The 17,609-nt window shown below is 36.9% G+C and overlaps 1 protein-coding gene across 3 annotated transcripts in view; it reads left to right on the top strand.

Annotated features, from left to right (window-relative positions):
* LOC139945799 (tyrosine-protein phosphatase Lar-like) overlaps nt 1-16,639 on the top strand; it is a 70,758-nt gene extending 54,119 nt beyond the window's left edge. For 2 of the 3 annotated variants that reach the window (XM_071943231.1, XM_071943229.1), the window contains exons 37-49: nt 2,604-2,640; nt 3,436-3,533; nt 4,060-4,182; nt 5,148-5,305; nt 5,822-5,957; nt 6,586-6,735; nt 7,818-7,917; nt 9,094-9,173; nt 9,615-9,752; nt 10,294-10,428; nt 11,195-11,352; nt 12,683-12,818; nt 13,476-16,639. In XM_071943231.1, coding sequence (XP_071799332.1) covers nt 2,604-2,640; nt 3,436-3,533; nt 4,060-4,182; nt 5,148-5,305; nt 5,822-5,957; nt 6,586-6,735; nt 7,818-7,917; nt 9,094-9,173; nt 9,615-9,752; nt 10,294-10,428; nt 11,195-11,352; nt 12,683-12,818; nt 13,476-13,550 — 1,524 coding nt within the window. In that variant the 3' untranslated portion in view covers nt 13,551-16,639. The remainder of the gene's footprint in view (nt 1-2,603; nt 2,641-3,435; nt 3,534-4,059; nt 4,183-5,147; nt 5,306-5,821; nt 5,958-6,585; nt 6,736-7,817; nt 7,918-9,093; nt 9,174-9,614; nt 9,753-10,293; nt 10,429-11,194; nt 11,353-12,682; nt 12,819-13,475) is intronic. The other variant, XM_071943232.1, reaches the window with a different exon arrangement.
* The last annotated feature ends 970 nt before the right edge of the window (nt 16,640-17,609 follow it).

Here is a 17,609-nt window from a genome sequence, read left to right as displayed (position 1 = left end):
CAGGGCTACCAGTTAGTTAATGTGACCTTTACTCTTATTTTGTGTTAACCTCCAGGGCTACCAGTTAGTTAATGTGACCTTTACTCTTATTTTGTGTTAACCTCCAGGGCTACCAGTTAGTTAATGTGACCTTTACTCTTACTTTGTGTTAACCTCCAGGGCTACCAGTTAGTTAATGTGACCTTTACTCTTATTTTGTGTTAACCTCCAGGGCTACCAGTTAGTTAATGTGACCTTTACTCTTATTTTGTGTTAACCTCCAGGGCTACCAGTTAATTAATGTGACCTTTACTCTTACTTTGTGTTAACCTCCAGGGCTACCAGTTAGTTAATGTGACCTTTACTCTTATTTTGTGTTAACCTCCAGGGCTACCAGTTAGTTAATGTGACCTTTACTCTCATTTTGTGTTAACCTCCAGGGCTACCAGTTAGTTAATGTGACCTTTACTCTTATTTTGTGTTAACCTCCAGGGCTACCAGTTAGTTAATGTGACCTTTACTCTTATTTTGTGTTAACCTCCAGGGCTACCAGTTAGTTAATGTGACCTTTACTCTTATTTTGTGTTAACCTCCAGGGCTACCAGTTAGTTAATGTGACCTTTACTCTTATTTTGTGTTAACCTCCAGGGCTACCAGTTAGTTAATGTGACCTTTACTCTTACTTTGTGTTAACCTCCAGGGCTACCAGTTAGTTAATGTGTCCTTTACTCTTACTTTGTGTTAACCTCCAGGGCTACCAGTTAGTTAATGTGACCTTTACTCTTATTTTGTGTTAACCTCCAGGGCTACCAGTTAGTTAATGTGACCTTTACTCTTATTTTGTGTTAACCTCCAGGGCTACCAGTTAGTTAATGTGTCCTTTACTCTTATTTTGTGTTAACCTCCAGGGCTACCAGTTAGTTAATGTGACCTTTACTCTTATTTTGTGTTAACCTCCAGGGCTACCAGTTAGTTAATGTGACCTTTACTCTTATTTTGTGTTAACCTCCAGGGCTACCAGTTAGTTAATGTGACCTTTACTCTTATTTTGTGTTAACCTCCAGGGCTACCAGTTAGTTAATGTGACCTTTACTCTTATTTTGTGTTAACCTCCAGGGCTACCAGTTAGTTAATGTGACCTTTACTCTTATTTTGTGTTAACCTCCAGGGCTACCAGTTAGTTAATGTGTCCTTTACTCTTATTTTGTGTTAACCTCCAGGGCTACCAGTTAGTTAATGTGACCTTTACTCTTATTTTGTGTTAACCTCCAGGGCTACCAGTTAGTTAATGTGACCTTTACTCTCATTTTGTGTTAACCTCCAGGGCTACCAGTTAGTTAATGTGACCTTTACTCTTATTTTGTGTTAACCTCCAGGGCTACCAGTAAGTTAATGTGACCTTTACTCTTATTTTGTGTTAACCTCCAGGGCTACCAGTTAGTTAATGTGACCTTTACTCTTATTTTGTGTTAACCTCCAGGGCTACCAGTTAGTTAATGTGACCTTTACTCTTATTTTGTGTTAACCTCCAGGGCTACCAGTTAGTTAATGTGACCTTTACTCTTATTTTGTGTTAACCTCCAGGGCTACCAGTTAGTTAATGTGACCTTTACTCTCATTTTGTGTTAACCTCCAGGGCTACCAGTTAGTTAATGTGACCTTTACTCTTATTTTGTGTTAACCTCCAGGGCTACCAGTTAGTTAATGTGACCTTTACTCTTATTTTGTGTTAACCTCCAGGGCTACCAGTTAGTTAATGTGACCTTTACTCTCATTTTGTGTTAACCTCCAGGGCTACCAGTTAGTTAATGTGTCCTTTACTCTTATTTTGTGTTAACCTCCAGGGCTACCAGTTAGTTAATGTGACCTTTACTCTTATTTTGTGTTAACCTCCAGGGCTACCAGTTAATTAATGTGACCTTTACTCTTATTTTGTGTTAACCTCCAGGGCTACCAGTTAGTTAATGTGACCTTTACTCTTACTTTGTGTTAACCTCCAGGGCTACCAGTTAGTTAATGTGACCTTTACTCTTATTTTGTGTTAACCTCCAGGGCTACCAGTTAGTTAATGTGACCTTTACTCTTATTTTGTGTTAACCTCCAGGGCTACCAGTTAATTAATGTGACCTTTACTCTTATTTTGTGTTAACCTCCAGGGCTACCAGTTAGTTAATGTGACCTTTACTCTTATTTTGTGTTAACCTCCAGGGCTACCAGTTAGTTAATGTGACCTTTACTCTTATTTTGTGTTAACCTCCAGGGCTACCAGTTAGTTAATGTGACCTTTACTCTTATTTTGTGTTAACCTCCAGGGCTACCAGTTAGTTAATGTGACCTTTACTCTCATTTTGTGTTAACCTCCAGGGCTACCAGTTAGTTAATGTGACCTTTACTCTCATTTTGTGTTAACCTCCAGGGCTACCAGTAAGTTAATGTGACCTTTACTCTTATTTTGTGTTAACCTCCAGGGCTACCAGTTAGTTAATGTGACCTTTACTCTTATTTTGTGTTAACCTCCAGGGCTACCAGTTAGTTAATGTGACCTTTACTCTTACTTTGTGTTAACCTCCAGGGCTACCAGTTAGTTAATGTGACCTTTACTCTTATTTTGTGTTAACCTCCAGGGCTACCAGCAGAAAAATGCCTACATCGCTACTCAAGGTAAACAAAACAGTCACATTAACTAATTATATAGTCATCTTTTTTGTATACTAGCGTTCTCCCTAAACATTAGTTCCTAAACACCTGAAGACCGGTCAAAATTTACTTCTCAGTGGTCTGGCTGGCTAGTTGAGTTTTGAAAAGCATTCCTATTTCATTTCAAAGGGAAAAATGACACGGTAACTGGTCCCGTGGGCTATTCACCATAAAATGGTACAGGTAAACCTTGCTACACTGATGTGTGATATACATGTAGATAAGCACTGTCCATCTTGACCCGCGCCTTAAAGGCAGTGGACACTATTGGTAATTCTAAAAGTCTAGCCTTCACATTTGGTGTATCTCAACATATGCATAAAATAGCAAACCTGTGAAAATTTGAGCTCAATCGGTCATCAAAGTTACGAGATAATAATGAAAGAAAACACACCCTTGTCACAAGAAGTTGTGTGCGTTTAGATGGATGATTTCTAGACCTCAAGTTCTAAATCTGAGGTCTCGAAATCAAGTTCGTGGAAAATTACTCCTTTCTCGAAAACTATGGCACGTCAGAGGGAGTCGTTTCTCACAATGTTTCACACCATCAACCTCTCGCCATTACTCGTCACCAAGGAAGGTTTTATGCTAATAATTATTTGAGTAATTACCAATAGTGTCCACTGCCTTTAACAAATGCTGTGTTATTCATGTTTTAGTGACAAGGTATCAATACGGCTCCTGCCCATGGTAGCAAGGCTGCATGCTAAATAAAATCTGCGTTTCTAACTCACGTTATTTTCATGTCTTGTCCTTCAGGACCCAACAAATCCTCTAGTCCTGATTTCTGGCGGATGGTTTGGGAGCAAGAAGTCATGATCATCGTCATGCTCACAAATCTCATTGAAAATGCAAAGGTAAAAAATCATATTCGTTCACCTAAAGATGTCCTCATGTTTTTCTTCCAAATTTGTCAACAGGATTCTACCGTCCTTCATCATCATCATCGTCATGCCCTAATTTGATAGAGCTGCTTAAAGGTTCTGGGTACTTTCTGTAGGACACAAAACACAATGTCCACAGATTTACATTAAACTTACATGGTTTGAAGAAATGATAGTAGAAAGCTTCCCTTAAAATATTACTTACTGAGGTGCTGTAGTTTTTAAGAATGAGTAAAACAGGTCTCGAAAAATAATTTTCGTCAAAGCATGTACACAAAACTATTTTTTGTGACATTTTTAAACTTGTTTCTTAAGAATGTAAATCTGTAGACATTGTGTTTTGTGTTACAAAAAATACTCAAATCCTTTGAGCACAAAAAGTAGCTAAGCACATCTAAATTATGCTTACCAAAAAAATAAGGTTGCCAGCCAAAAATACCGTTGCCTAGGTTTCATCCTACCATTTGAAAAGATTTTGCTTTTTTTTTTTTTTTTTTAGAAAAAGTGTATACAGTACTGGCCAGACGAACAAAAGATCTACGGAGACATTGTCGTGAAGCTTGTGTCGGAGAAAGTTAAGACGGATTTTACGGAGCGGACATTTGTGATCTCAAACATTAACGTGAGTCTCTTTTCTCGTGTCATCTTTCCATGAGACCATCAACAATGTGCATGACCCAACATAAACCGATTACGTAAAACATGTATCCAGGAGTGTGCTCATTTCTAAACTTATTTTAATTTTATTTTTTATTGTTACTAGTTATTTATTATTGGTTTTGTATATAATTGTCTACTTTTATTATTGCTTTGTGTACTATGACGCCTATCTATATTTTTATTATCATCATCATCCATCATCATCCTTTGTCCTTGGACGGAATAGTAGAAGCAGCTTTGATGAAATGGTGCCAGGTTGCTTTGTCCCTCATGAGTTGTCAAGTCTCGTTTGGATTGAGATTTATGTCTTTAGTGATGGTGTCTGGGTAGCTCATTTTCCTCCTGTTGAGATTAACATCATTGTGTACCACAGAGGAGGGGCAACAGATCTATGGATCTTAGTATGTATTTGCTTTTGTTGTCCCTTGCCCAATGTGGGGTATGTTGTCATGTATCATTTTATTGTTATTGTTATTGTTATTGTTATTGTTATTGTTATTGTTATTGTTATTGTTATTGTTATTGTTATTGTTATTGTTATTGTTATTGTTATTGTTATTGTTATTGTTATTGTTATTGTTATTGTTATTGTTATTGTTATTGTTATTGTTATTGTTATTGTTATTGTTATTGTTATTATTAAATAAAATATTAGTTAAAATAATAACTTTCATTTTGAAACACTGCAATGCACAACTAACATGAAACCGTCTACAATGTGCATCGCTTTTAGCCGATAACGTAAACACATATCCGGATTTGTGCTCATTGCCTAACATATTTTCATTTTAACACACGACAATGCACAACGAACAGCATTCACTTTGAATCCAAGCCTAACATCTAATTCAGACTTTTCATATTTCATTGTAATTTTTTTCATTATTTGTGACAATTTAAAATGTTTTTTTTTTTCAAACCCTGTAGATTGACGAGGACGTACCCCGTGAAATCAAGCAATTCCACTACACCTCCTGGCCAGACATGGGTCTACCGGACTCTCCAGCACCCCTCATGAAGTTCATTCATGAAGTCAAGCAGAATGAAGACGACATCAAACCAAGCCCAATGGTTGTACATTGCAGGTACATAATAATTACTAGTTCTTATACAGCGCATTTGACAATAACACGATCAATGTGCTCGACATTTAGAGCTATGGGCCAAATTTCATAAAGCTGTTCAGTGGAAAATACTGCTTGACAAATTTCTTTGCTGAGCCAAAATTGAACTCATCAAACTACACTGACTCCCAATCTAACAAAGGATTGACTTCAAGGTCATCATTTTCATGTTCAAGGCCTTTCAAGAACAAGCCCCTGATTAGATCATGGCCATTCTGCAAGATGGCGCTGAAAACGGGCGCTGACACCTTTGGTCAAATAGCTCCTGGTCACCACTTTGTTGATACAGCCCTATCAGTATATGACCCCCAAATAATGTTCACAATCACATCAGGGACACAACATCCTTCAACACATTCAAGTCACTTCTGAAATCCTACTTGTTTCAGGAGGCCTACCCCCATCACTGTGTTTTCATTTAATAAATGTTTGTTTTGGCCGATGTATTTTATACGTTGTATTCTTATGAACCTACAGTGCGGGTGTGGGACGTACAGGCACTTTCATCACAGTAGACGCCATGTTGAATATGGTGGCCGAGGAAAAACAGATCAACATTATTGACTTTGTCCATCAAATGAGGAACCATAGAATGAAGATGGTCCAAACAATGGTAAGATTTTTGGTTCAACAAATGCTTGTTAACACAAACCAAATGTATAATTAAATAAGGAAATAAAGGGGTAGTGAACGAGTGTCTTACTAACTAGAACACCAGAGGCAGCTCGATTTGAATGTTTTGGCAGCATGTACTGCAAAGATTCAATAGGTGTTAAATTGGCATCGGGGAGAAAGAATATAAGTTTTGTTTTACCCATACACCAATGTGTTAATAGCACTGTATACTCAGGCCTTTCCCGAAGCATTACTATAGTTTTTCTGGCCGAGTGAATCAGAGCACCGAACTCAAGCTCTGGTCATTCTGTTCAGCAGAGTGTGGGCTTGAGTCCCGGTCATGACACTTGTGTCCCTGAGCAAGACACTTTACTATAATTGCTTCCCATCACCCATGGGTAAGTGGGTACCTGTGAGTGCAGAGATGGTTCTTGTGATTGATTTAACGCATTTGAGTAGCGCATTTGTTGGCCAGGGAGCTGAGATGGTTTAAGGGATGATTTAAGGCCCAGTGACCAGGGTTAATAATGTTGAAGCGCCATGAGCGTCACTGCATAACGGACCTGAGCGCTATATAAGAAGCCAATATTATTCTTATTAATTACAAGGTTTTTTTCCTGTTTTAGGATCAGTACATGTTCATCTTTGAAGTTCTTGTGGAGACACTGCTGTGTGGGGAAACCGTCATGGATGCAGAAACATTCCCAACTCAGTACGCAGCGCTGCACGAGCGTAACCCACTCACTGGAAACACATACGTTGAAGAGCATTTTAGAGTAAGTACCGCATAAAAACTCAAAGCATTCAAGGTTCATTTTATGTTCCACAGTATCAACAAATAAAACACATTATCACTCAAGAGCGATCAGTTTAAAGCCATTGGACACTTTCGGTAAACAGTATTGTCCAAGGCCCACACTTGGTGTATCACAACTTATGTATAAAATAACAAACCTATAAAAATTGAGGCTCAATCGGTCATCGGAGTTGGGAGAAAATAGCGGGAAAACCCACCCTTGTTCCCGCACGTTTCGCCGTGTCATAACATGTAAATCCATAAATCTCGATATCGAGAATTGATATTGTTTTAAAGTGTTCTCAAAAAGTATAGCATTTCATGGAACAATATTTCAAGAGAAGTCTTTCACCATTACCTTCTGTAAACCCTGTAAGTTATTTGTAAATCTGTGATTTTTATTATTTTTCTGTTCCGAAAGGGTCCACCAGCTTTAAAGAATACAATGCAGTAAAGATATATCAAGATGAAAATAAGTATGATACATCAGAGGGATGCATTTTAGAGGAAGAGCTTGTAGGCAACGGTCCCTAAAGACATGCATTGGCTTTGAGACACAGATTAACACATTAAAGGCACGGGACATGTTTTGTAATTGTCAAAGACCAGTATTACATGCAAAGTTTCAAATCCTACTTAATATAGCTAATATTAATGATTTTTGTGCACATCTTTGTGCAATAGTTTCTAACCAATTATGCTTGGTTTTGTTTCAGAAATGTTTGTAAAGTATCATTTCTGAACATGATCTTGACTGTTACCCATTTGGTTGCCACCCCTTCATGGTTACTTCTAAGCAACCAAGCCACCAATCCTGGCACCTTCCCTGCTAAGCTGAACAAAATTTGCTTACCAGAAAAAGGTTACCAGCATACCATGTCCTGTAATATACTAAAAATGACACTGATTGTTCTATAAACAAAAAAACTGCTAGTCCTTATCTTTAGCTCAAGTAGCTCTGTGACATTTTGCACTGGGAAACGCAGCACTCCTTTTCTACTTTTGCTGGGTGGTGTATTTTTTTTGCCTTCGGATTGAAGCTTTTTTGCAAACTTATTGCAGGTGTTAGATACGATGTCTGTTGCTCCGAGCGATGACAACTGTCATGGTGGTAGGAATGAGATGAATGTGACCAAGAATCGCTACCATGATTGCATACCACGTAAGTCACTCACAATTATTATTAGTGATGTTATTTATTTTTTTTATTAGTATTTTTTTCGATAAATAATTAGTCATCAAAGCAGAGACAAATTACCCAAGCATTAGTTATAGACATTGGACACTATTGGTTATGGTCAAAGACCAGTCTTCCCACTTGCTGTATCTCAACATATGCATAAAATAACAAACCTGTGAAAATTTGAGCTCAATTGGTCCTCGAAGTTGCACACAATGAATAATGAAAGAAAAAACGCCCTTATCGCACGTAATTGTGTGCTTTCAGATGCTTGATTTCAAGACCTCAAAGTCTAAATCTGAGGTCCCGAAATCAAATGCGTGGAAAATTACATCATTCTCGAAAACTCGTTCGTTACTTCAGAGGGAGCCGTTTCTCACAGTGTTTTGTACCATCAACCTCTCTCCATTACTCAATACCAAGTAAGGTTTTTTTTTTTAAATAATTTTGAGTGATTACCAATAGTGTCCACTGCCTTTAAACACTTTACAAAAAAGACAGCCATAATAGTAGTGAGATGTTATAAAAAGAGGAGAAATGTAAGAAACCCAGGAGGACAACAAAAACATTGCAGTCAAATAAAAAGGTACTTTTTCATTCGATGGGTGTCTAGTTTATCTCTTTTGTTGGCAATATAAAATTCTGTTCTCTATCAATAGACCGATCCATTACGCCCCGCCTCCTTACCAGTTGACTAATCACAGCCGCGAAACCTGATAACCATTAGTGCAAAGATCACCAAACGGTTCAAATGGTGATCAGATTTCGCGGTTGTGATTGGTCAATGATAATTGGGCCTGGCGTAATGGATTGGTGTATTATTATTCTGGTTTATGAAAAACATTCAAACATGTGGCCCAATGGCCGAATTATATCTGAATTTTTCTCAAAGAGAAAACCAAAAATATAAAGATTCATAGAAACAAAGGATAAAATACATAGACAAAACACACACTTAAAGGCACTGGACACCTTTGGTAATTGTAAAAAAAAACAGTCTTCTCACTAGGTGGTTCTCAACATATGCATAAAATAACAAAGCTGTGAAAATTATAACTCAATTGGCTGTCGAAGTTGCTTTGATACGGTTTAAAGTCATTTGGTGTGTACATTTGTCGTTGGTTCTATGAATAATTGTTTTTCATGTTCCCATTTCAGTTGATAAGTGTCGCCCTTACCTCATGTCCCCTGGTGAAGATGACAACAGCACAAACTACATCAACGCATCATTTATCGATGTAAGTATTAGATGTAATAATGTAATAGTATTAGTAATAATGTAGTCTTATCACAAATTACATCAACGCATCATTTATCGATGTAAGTATTGCATGTTTTTGTGTAATAATATTAGTAATAATGTAGTCTTATTACAAACTGAATCAACGATCATTTATTGATTGAAGTATTAGATGTAATAATGTAGTCTTATCACAAACTAATTCAACACATCATTTATTGATGTAAGTATAAGATGTAATAGTATTAGCAATAACGTAGTTTTATCTAGTGCAAAGAGACACTTTTTGCCAATATTTTTTAGTAGACTTTCTTAAGTTATCTTAGAGTTAATTTCTAAACTGCTAGACCGCCGGTACAAACGGAGTCCACAGAAGAAGGAACAACAAGATTTCACAAACTTGAACTTGTTTTGACAATTTGTTTAATTTTGTTTCCAGGGTTACAAGAAGAAGGATGGATTCCTGGCCACCCAGAGTCCTCTCCCAAACACCGTGGTTGACTTCTGGAGAATGATCTATGATTATAACGCCAGAGTTATTGTCATGTTGAATGACATCGAAGGATCGGAAGATGAGGTAAAAAGAGTCAGGATTGTTTTTGGTTTAAAGGCACTGGACACTATTGGTAATTGTCAAAGTCTTCTTACTTGTTGTGTCTCAACATATGCACAAAATAACAAACCTGTGAAAATTTGAACTCAAAATGTGGTGCAGGGGTCCTGGGGAAAGCTGGAAATGGGCGATGGAAGAAGAACGAAGGCGTCGTCGGGTAGCTGATGAAAGTGAAGATGAAGGAAGGGCTACGAGGTCTTTGAGATATATTGGGGCTAAATTATGAACAATTTGATAAACATAAGAAGAAGAATGTTTTAAACATGAATAAGGTACAAACAATCAGATACCCTCACTAAGAACTGCTGAACTATTTCATTCTGTAGACGTTGCAGCCTTACTGGCTGTTTGTGCTTAGCTACTTGCTGTGCTTAAGCAGCTCTGTGAGTTTGGGCCCAGGCTCCTACAGTGAGACATAACAGTGTACATGAATAAAGTACAAACAATTAAAAACAGTAATCACAATCACCCTTACTAAGGATTGCTATACTATTTGATTCTGCAGACGTTGCAACCCTACTGGCTGGACGACCCTGAGGAAACGGCAGCTCTTGGAATCTTTGAGCTTCAGCTGAGAGACTGTAAGGACTTCAACCATACCATAGCCAGGACCTTTAAACTCAAGAACACCAACAAGATTGTAAGTATTGATAATACCAACAATACGGAAAAGCTGGGGTGGTTTTGAAAAGAACCAGAGGTTTCAACTTGATGTTTTGAGCAGGATGCTCTGATCGTCTTTTGGAGATAGCATTCTCCAGTAGTCGATCAGTAGACTGATCAAAACGTTGATTTGAAACCTCCGTTTCTTTTCAGAACCACCCCAACTCATTCAGAAATAATCATTACAACGGTGTTACCGCAAACCTTTCCATATCGAATTTCCACCTTGCAGAACTTCAAACTATACTTAATATCAACAATAACTAGTTCTTACGTAGCACATTTTAAAATAACTGAATCAATGCGCTTTACATTAGTGCCCTGCAGCTGATTTCATGAAATGCTAGGATTAATCCGACATGTATCTCGAATTAGGAGGAGTAACTCGCCCTAACTGAGGATAGGTTCACTGCGTCCTAACATCTATGGTTACGGAACTTAACTTGTCCCAAGTCCTAAGATTAATCCAAAGTTAGGAAGAGTTTGGTGAAAATCGACGGCTGGTCACTGGGCCAACAATATTCCTTTAATCTTTCTCAGCTCCCTGGGGAGTATTTTCATACACAATATCAAAGTCTTCCCCGACAGTACCCATTTACCCTTGGGTGAAGCGCATTGATACGGTTATTATAAAATGCGCTTTATAAGACTTAGTTATTACTATTATCATTAGAAAAGATTTTCTCATCTTAGAGTTGAGATGTTACATTTTATTTCCGTGCTGTGTTTTCCTTTTTGTCTAGTCGGAGAAACCTCGTACTATTCACCACTTTGAGTTCAAGAAGTGGAAGGAGGAGGAGGAATTCCCAGTGAGTATTACACCGTTCGTCTCCTTCTTGGAGCTTGTACAGCAAGGCCAACGACAGAGTGGATGCGAGGGTCGTACTGCTGTGCACTGTCTGTGAGTAGTCTACCCTACCTCTCTACCCCTATCACCCTTCCACTTTGAGGTCCAGTTGTTACGTACCGGGCCCAGTTTTATGGCTCAGCTTATCGCCGAACTCTGTGCTTACGATCACCCTTCCCTACTTACTGTGCTAGCGCCAAATTTCTGCGCTACATATGTAGCGTCAAATTTCTGCGCTCCATGTGTAGCGTCAAATTTCTGCGCTCCGTATGTAGCGTCAAATTTCTGCGCTCCATGTGTAGCGTCAAGTTTCTGCGCTAGCTGTGTAAGGGAAGTATGCCTAATAATTAGGAGTAACCAAGCACGCAAGAAAAAAACCCGCTGAAATACACTTGATGTAAGACCGGAATTTCCTACTTCCGATTATTTGCTTACGGTAAGCAGAGCCATAAAATTGGGCAATGCTGTGCATGCAAGAAGTCGTTCCTCCCACTTCAACATGTCTCCCACCTTCACATCCCCTTAAACTTCCTTACATGATCTTCCCAAACCTCTTCCCTCTCCCAACCTGCATCCCCTACCCAGAGTCTAGGCACACATTGTATATCTATATTCTCTATTTTAAACTTATGCATCTATTTTCTCTTTTTATACTTGTGTATATATTTTCTCTATTTTATATTTATGCTTCTATATTCTCTGTTTTATACTTCTGCATCTATTTTCTCTATTTTATATTTATGCATCAATATTGTCGTTTTTTATAATTGTGTATCTATGTTCTCTATTTTATATTTATGCATCTGTTTTCTCTATTTTTTTTCTTATGCATCTATATTTCCATTTTATATTCATGCATCTATTTTCTCTATTTTATATTTATGCATCTATATTTTATATTTTATATTTATGTATATATTTTCTTTGTTTTATAAGTATGCATCTACATTCTCTATTTTATATTTATGCATCTATATTCTCTATTTTATATTTATGCATATATTCTCTGTTTTATATTTATGCATATATTCTCTGTTTTATATTTATGTATCTATATTCTCTATTTTATATTTGTGTTTTCTAAATTCTAAATTTTATAATTGTGTATCTATATTCCCTGTTTTATTCTTTATTTAATATTCGGGCATCTGTATTCTCTCTGCTATACCTATATTTTGTAATCTATAAATTTTCATTCGGTAATATCTTTGTTATTCCTGCATACATATTGATGTTATGTTTTGTTACTGTAATTTATTGTATTTTATGTTTCTCTATTCATAAACGATTATTTATCTTAACAAATAATGTTTTATTGTGGTAATAATCAATCAATAATAGTTTTTGTTTGACATGGTGCATTATATTTGGTCCTATCTTTTAGTGACGGAGTAACGCGAAGTGGGATTTTCTGCGCCTCGATGGTCGGTTTGAAGAAACTGAAAGAAGAGAAACTCGTCGATGTCTTCCACGCTGTCAGGAATCTCAGAAGAAACCGAGATGTGATGGTTGAGAGCCAGGTATGTCAATCACTCGGTTGCTATGGTAACCAGGGGGGGGGCCTGTTTTATTAATAATGTACATGTATAGGGGCATTGTCAATTACAGATTTGCCTGTCATTTATATAGATCATTCATTTCTTTATCTTAAATTGGTCAGAATTTGTCTTTCTTGCTTCAATTTGTAACCTTCGTAAAGTGCCTTAGGACCCCTTGGCGGTTAAGGGCACTCTATAAAAATTGTTTTATTATTATTATATTCAATAATTGTAATTTTCCTGTATTGTTGGAGGGGTTTGTTTAAGAATGATGGAAATGGGAGGAGCCAAACATTTAATTGGCCTGTCAATCATGATTGGTTGCCATTCCTGTTGATTAATCACAGTCATGATTGGAACATGGGGAGGGGCTTGTTTATTACAGTGATCAAAAAGGGAGGAGCCAAATAATAATTTGACCGTCGGTCAAATCAACCTTTCTGTTGTAGTAGACATCTGTGATTCTATACAATAAAGTAAAATTGTATGTGCCAAGTTGCAGTGTTTTTTGTAATCTATGAATAAATGTTGGGTTTTTTTGCCATGTTTTTTTTCCTCTTTATAAACATTCCCTCTGTGACAGTTCAATTCCATTATTTTCTCACGAGAAATTTTTATTTGTGTTCTTCCTTTCCCTAGGACCAATACTTGTTCTGTTATGAAGTCTTAAAGACGTACTTGGAGGAGAACGAGACGTATGCTAACTTCAGATAGACTATAGAGGGCGAAGTTTGTGTCTTCATATAGAAATATATCCCGGAGAACGCTGAGCTCAGCCGCCCTCTGTGTCGTCTGTGGATTTGCGTATCGATTCATCGCGATACGCGTGTATGGTAAAATTGTCATCGTCTGACACGCGTGTATGGCAAGATGGCAGCGCACATAGACTGTTTCATGATGTCAACTGTATGGCAAAAAATGGCGCACGCGCGTCCATAAAAATGTTCCAACAACGAAATCGCACGTACAATGACACACTCGGTGTCTCCGGGTTCTACACCAGGTTCTTTCACATAACATTTCCATCAAAATATTTACCTTGGCTGGTTTCAGTTTGCAAAACAATCGTAACACAATTGCTAGCCAAGGCCTAATTTCATCGAGCTCTAAAGCCAAAAATATTGCTTAGCAAAGAAGTATTGTGCTTAGCGGAAAACAGGTTATCAGCCAAGAATCGATGCATTAAATGTATGATATTTGTGACTGGTTCCCTCATTAATTACTCTCAGCAGAATTTGCTGAGCAAAAGTTTGTTCTACATAGCTTTAAGAAGGCATAATTTCATAGAGCTGCTCAAGCACAAAAAATTGCTTAACTCAAAAATAAGGTTACCAGCGGAAATACCATTACTCATGTAGTGGTTTGGACCTGGGGTTTTTTCTGCTAAGTGGTTTACGCAGATCAGTGTGGTGTAACAGAGCCCCTCCCACTTGCTCCGCAAGTGAGAATTTTTTTTTTTTTAAACAAATGACGATTCAATGCGATTAATACCCCACTGAAAATGTCTAGTAGACATGTAAAGAAAAATGATCAGCTGCTTGGGCAGTTTTGTAGAAGTTGGTCACATGTATGGCCTTTTTAGTGTGTAATTGAATGAATGTTATTAACATATTTTATCCCTAATTATGGATCTGCCTTGCTAAAAACTATCCCTGGTTAGGGTTGAAATGAACGCAAACTTGGCAACTTATTTTTCTACTTTGGATGCCATTGTACATTTTGATATTTAACATGTAGATCATGCTCTTGATTTTGCCTTATACTATTTTGACTTAAACTGTTTGAAATGATGCATCTTTTGCGTAATGAAATAGAACTTGTTTGAGTGCTTTATAAACAGAACAAAGAAACATTTTGGGGTAAATAATCTAAGAAATGAAAGGAGATTAATGCTCTGTGCTGAAAAGCAAAACTTTGCTGAATTCTATTAATTAATTTCACTGAGTTTACCAGTGAATCTTTTCAAGGACTTTTTTTGTATCTACATCACGGTTGTGTACATGCTTGGTTATTTAAAACTATGCAAATGAGATGCAAATATATGCAAATTTATGCAAATTATGAAAATGTATGCAATTTATGTATATAAATTATCTTTATATACAATGCAATGGACAATTCTAGTAATATTTTTTTAAACAGTTGTATCTTGAAGATTTGATGATTTTTTCAAGGTCAATATTGATTTGTTGTATCCCTGTGTACACTGATTAGATGCTTAAACTTTTGAAAAATGTTCCTGTTTTTTTTTGTTCCTTCGGGTAAATATTTTGTAAAGTGTATCCTTTTTTTAATTCCAGCATGGAAATTGTGATTTTAATTAATTGCACAATGCAAGAATTTTCCCCATTTTTTGCAGCTGTGTATTATATCGGAAATGCAGATTATGCATTTCAACCAACCTAACCAACCTTTAAAATAAAACACCGCCCAGGAGTGTTATTTCCCTTGCCATACTTTTTAGTGTTTTTACTTTTTACTGGTGCAGTTTATATAGTTTGCACTCCTGAACGAAGACAAGGCAAGATGATTCAGCATTTGAATCTGTACCTATGTCACAATGTTATTATACATGTAACGGTCTTTTCTTGCCCGATTTTGTCTTAAAATGGGCATTAATTTTATTATTATTTGGGCATGATGCAACAAGTATGTAAAAATATTTATTTATGAAAAAGTCTTTGGTTTAGACAAAGAGCAACTGGACTCGCTGAAATATTCCTGAGGCTTAGATTTGCATTATTCCTTTTGGAGGAGAAAGGAGGGCCTTGTTTAGATCTAGAATCAATTATTTTATATTGTTTGCACTCCTGGATGTAGAGAAGCAATTATGGTTAACTTCACTGGCCGCATAGGTCCACAAATAGTGTAGACCTCCTGCAGTAGCATAGTCGTACCATTAATGGTTCAAAGTTGCGACTACAATTGCTCGATTCTGAGGAGTACTTTTTTGTACTCCTGGATGTAGAGAAGCATTTATGTTTCTTGGTTTAAGAAGTATTGATCATCAAACTTGATCTCGAGATTTCTTTACAAATCCAAACTTTTTTAAAGTCAGAGTGAAGACCATGTATTGTTTTCAGTACCGCTTTGTCATAGTTATCATTATGTGTACTCCAGGGTGGAGAGAAGCAACACTGAGCGTGACCAAATTTAATTTAAACATTGAGTTTAAAGATTCTGAAAAGTTAGCTTTTAAATTATCGAAGAATACCTTGAACAGATAGTATTGGCTGTTGATACTCCTTACCAACCAAAAGGACCGTTGGTAATGCAAACAAAATGGTGAATGACCTGACGTTTCGACTCTAGCAGAGTCTTTTGCAAGGTGTCTTGCTGATCAGAATCGGTGTCTGGTTTTTTTTGCATTCGAGGATTTTAAAAGTTTTTTTAGTAATATTTTAAGAATAAAAAGTGTTTGGATTTTTCTTGTTTATTAATATGTACTTAATCAGTTTAAGCACTCTGAAATTTGTTTGTACGTCCTATCCATATAAACAAAACAGTTATGAAATGTCAATTGCTTAATGTCGAATGTAAAGTCAATTTATATTTATATGTAAATGTATTTTGTATGTTTGGTTTATCATAACATTGAAACTTAAAACACCGAACAGATAAAACACGTTGGACGTTGGTAAAACGTAAACTATGGGGGAGGAGGGAGTGTTGATGCACCCCTTGTTTAGTTGGCATGGTAACCGGAGGTAAATAAAGAACATATATTTTTGAAAGTAATGTTTTGCTAAACTGAAATGAAACTTGGTTTTGTATTAAAGTTTTTGTTTTTTGTTGTTGATGTTGTTCAAACTGCCTCTAGCTACCGGGCAATCTCGGTGGTCTAGTTGGTATAAAACTGCTCTAGAATCGTGAAGGTCGTGGGTTCGAATCCCACCCGAGTAATATGCCTGTGAATTTGTTCACAAGACTCGGGGAAAACAGAGAGTATACAGTGCTACACACATCGGTGTATATGGGTAAAACCCATAAAGCTATATATATAGCTCTATGGTAAAACCAAAATTATTATTCTTTATCCCCGATGCATTGCGGCTGGTGTTGTTTGTTAACAATGATCTGCACTGATTTATTGGTACACCGAAAGAGTTACTTGCTGAATTGCAAGGATGCAGTAAACACTTCACATTTCAGCTAGAGTTCCTAATCGTGTGTAGGCGCTTTATAATATTTGCCTTCAACAGATAGCAAATGTTAACACTATTTGCTTTTGTTACACGACACTACTGTCATTTGAATGGTGGAACATGAGTCTCAAAAAACATTTTTATTTGTAGTTTATGACCTTGACAGGTCTGCTGTTGATTTCAACAAACTCTAACTTTGGCTAATCTCAGGACGAGTTCAGTTCCGTATACATAGACGTTGGGAGGCATTGAACCCATCCTAAGTTAGGACGGGTTAATGCTCGTCCTAACTCGAGATAGGATTCATCCTAGCGTTTCGTGAATTTGGCTGCAGGCCTATTATGTAAAGTGTACTTTGTGACCAATATAAGGTACTTTTACAATGTATTACTACCCTTTAATCGCACATTGGAATCATTTGGCCAGATTTAAGGTATCGTGTTTATTTTTACGTGATCTGTGTGATCCTGTATCCCGTTCGGAGGTTTGCTATATTCACACCATTGTGTGCGGGATGAATATTCATTGCGTGGCGTAAACTTTAGCTCAGAAAATGTCGGTAGAAGTGTAATGTACATTTTCATATGTAGGGTTTAGGTTACTGTGTGTGAAATGATAATAGGTTTGA

This window comes from Asterias amurensis, chromosome 13 (genome assembly GCF_032118995.1).
Source record: "Asterias amurensis chromosome 13, ASM3211899v1".
Classification (NCBI taxonomy): Eukaryota; Metazoa; Echinodermata; class Asteroidea; order Forcipulatida; family Asteriidae; genus Asterias; species Asterias amurensis.
The sequence above is the reverse complement of the archived record's forward strand: the minus strand, read 5'-3'. Positions and strand labels throughout refer to the sequence as shown.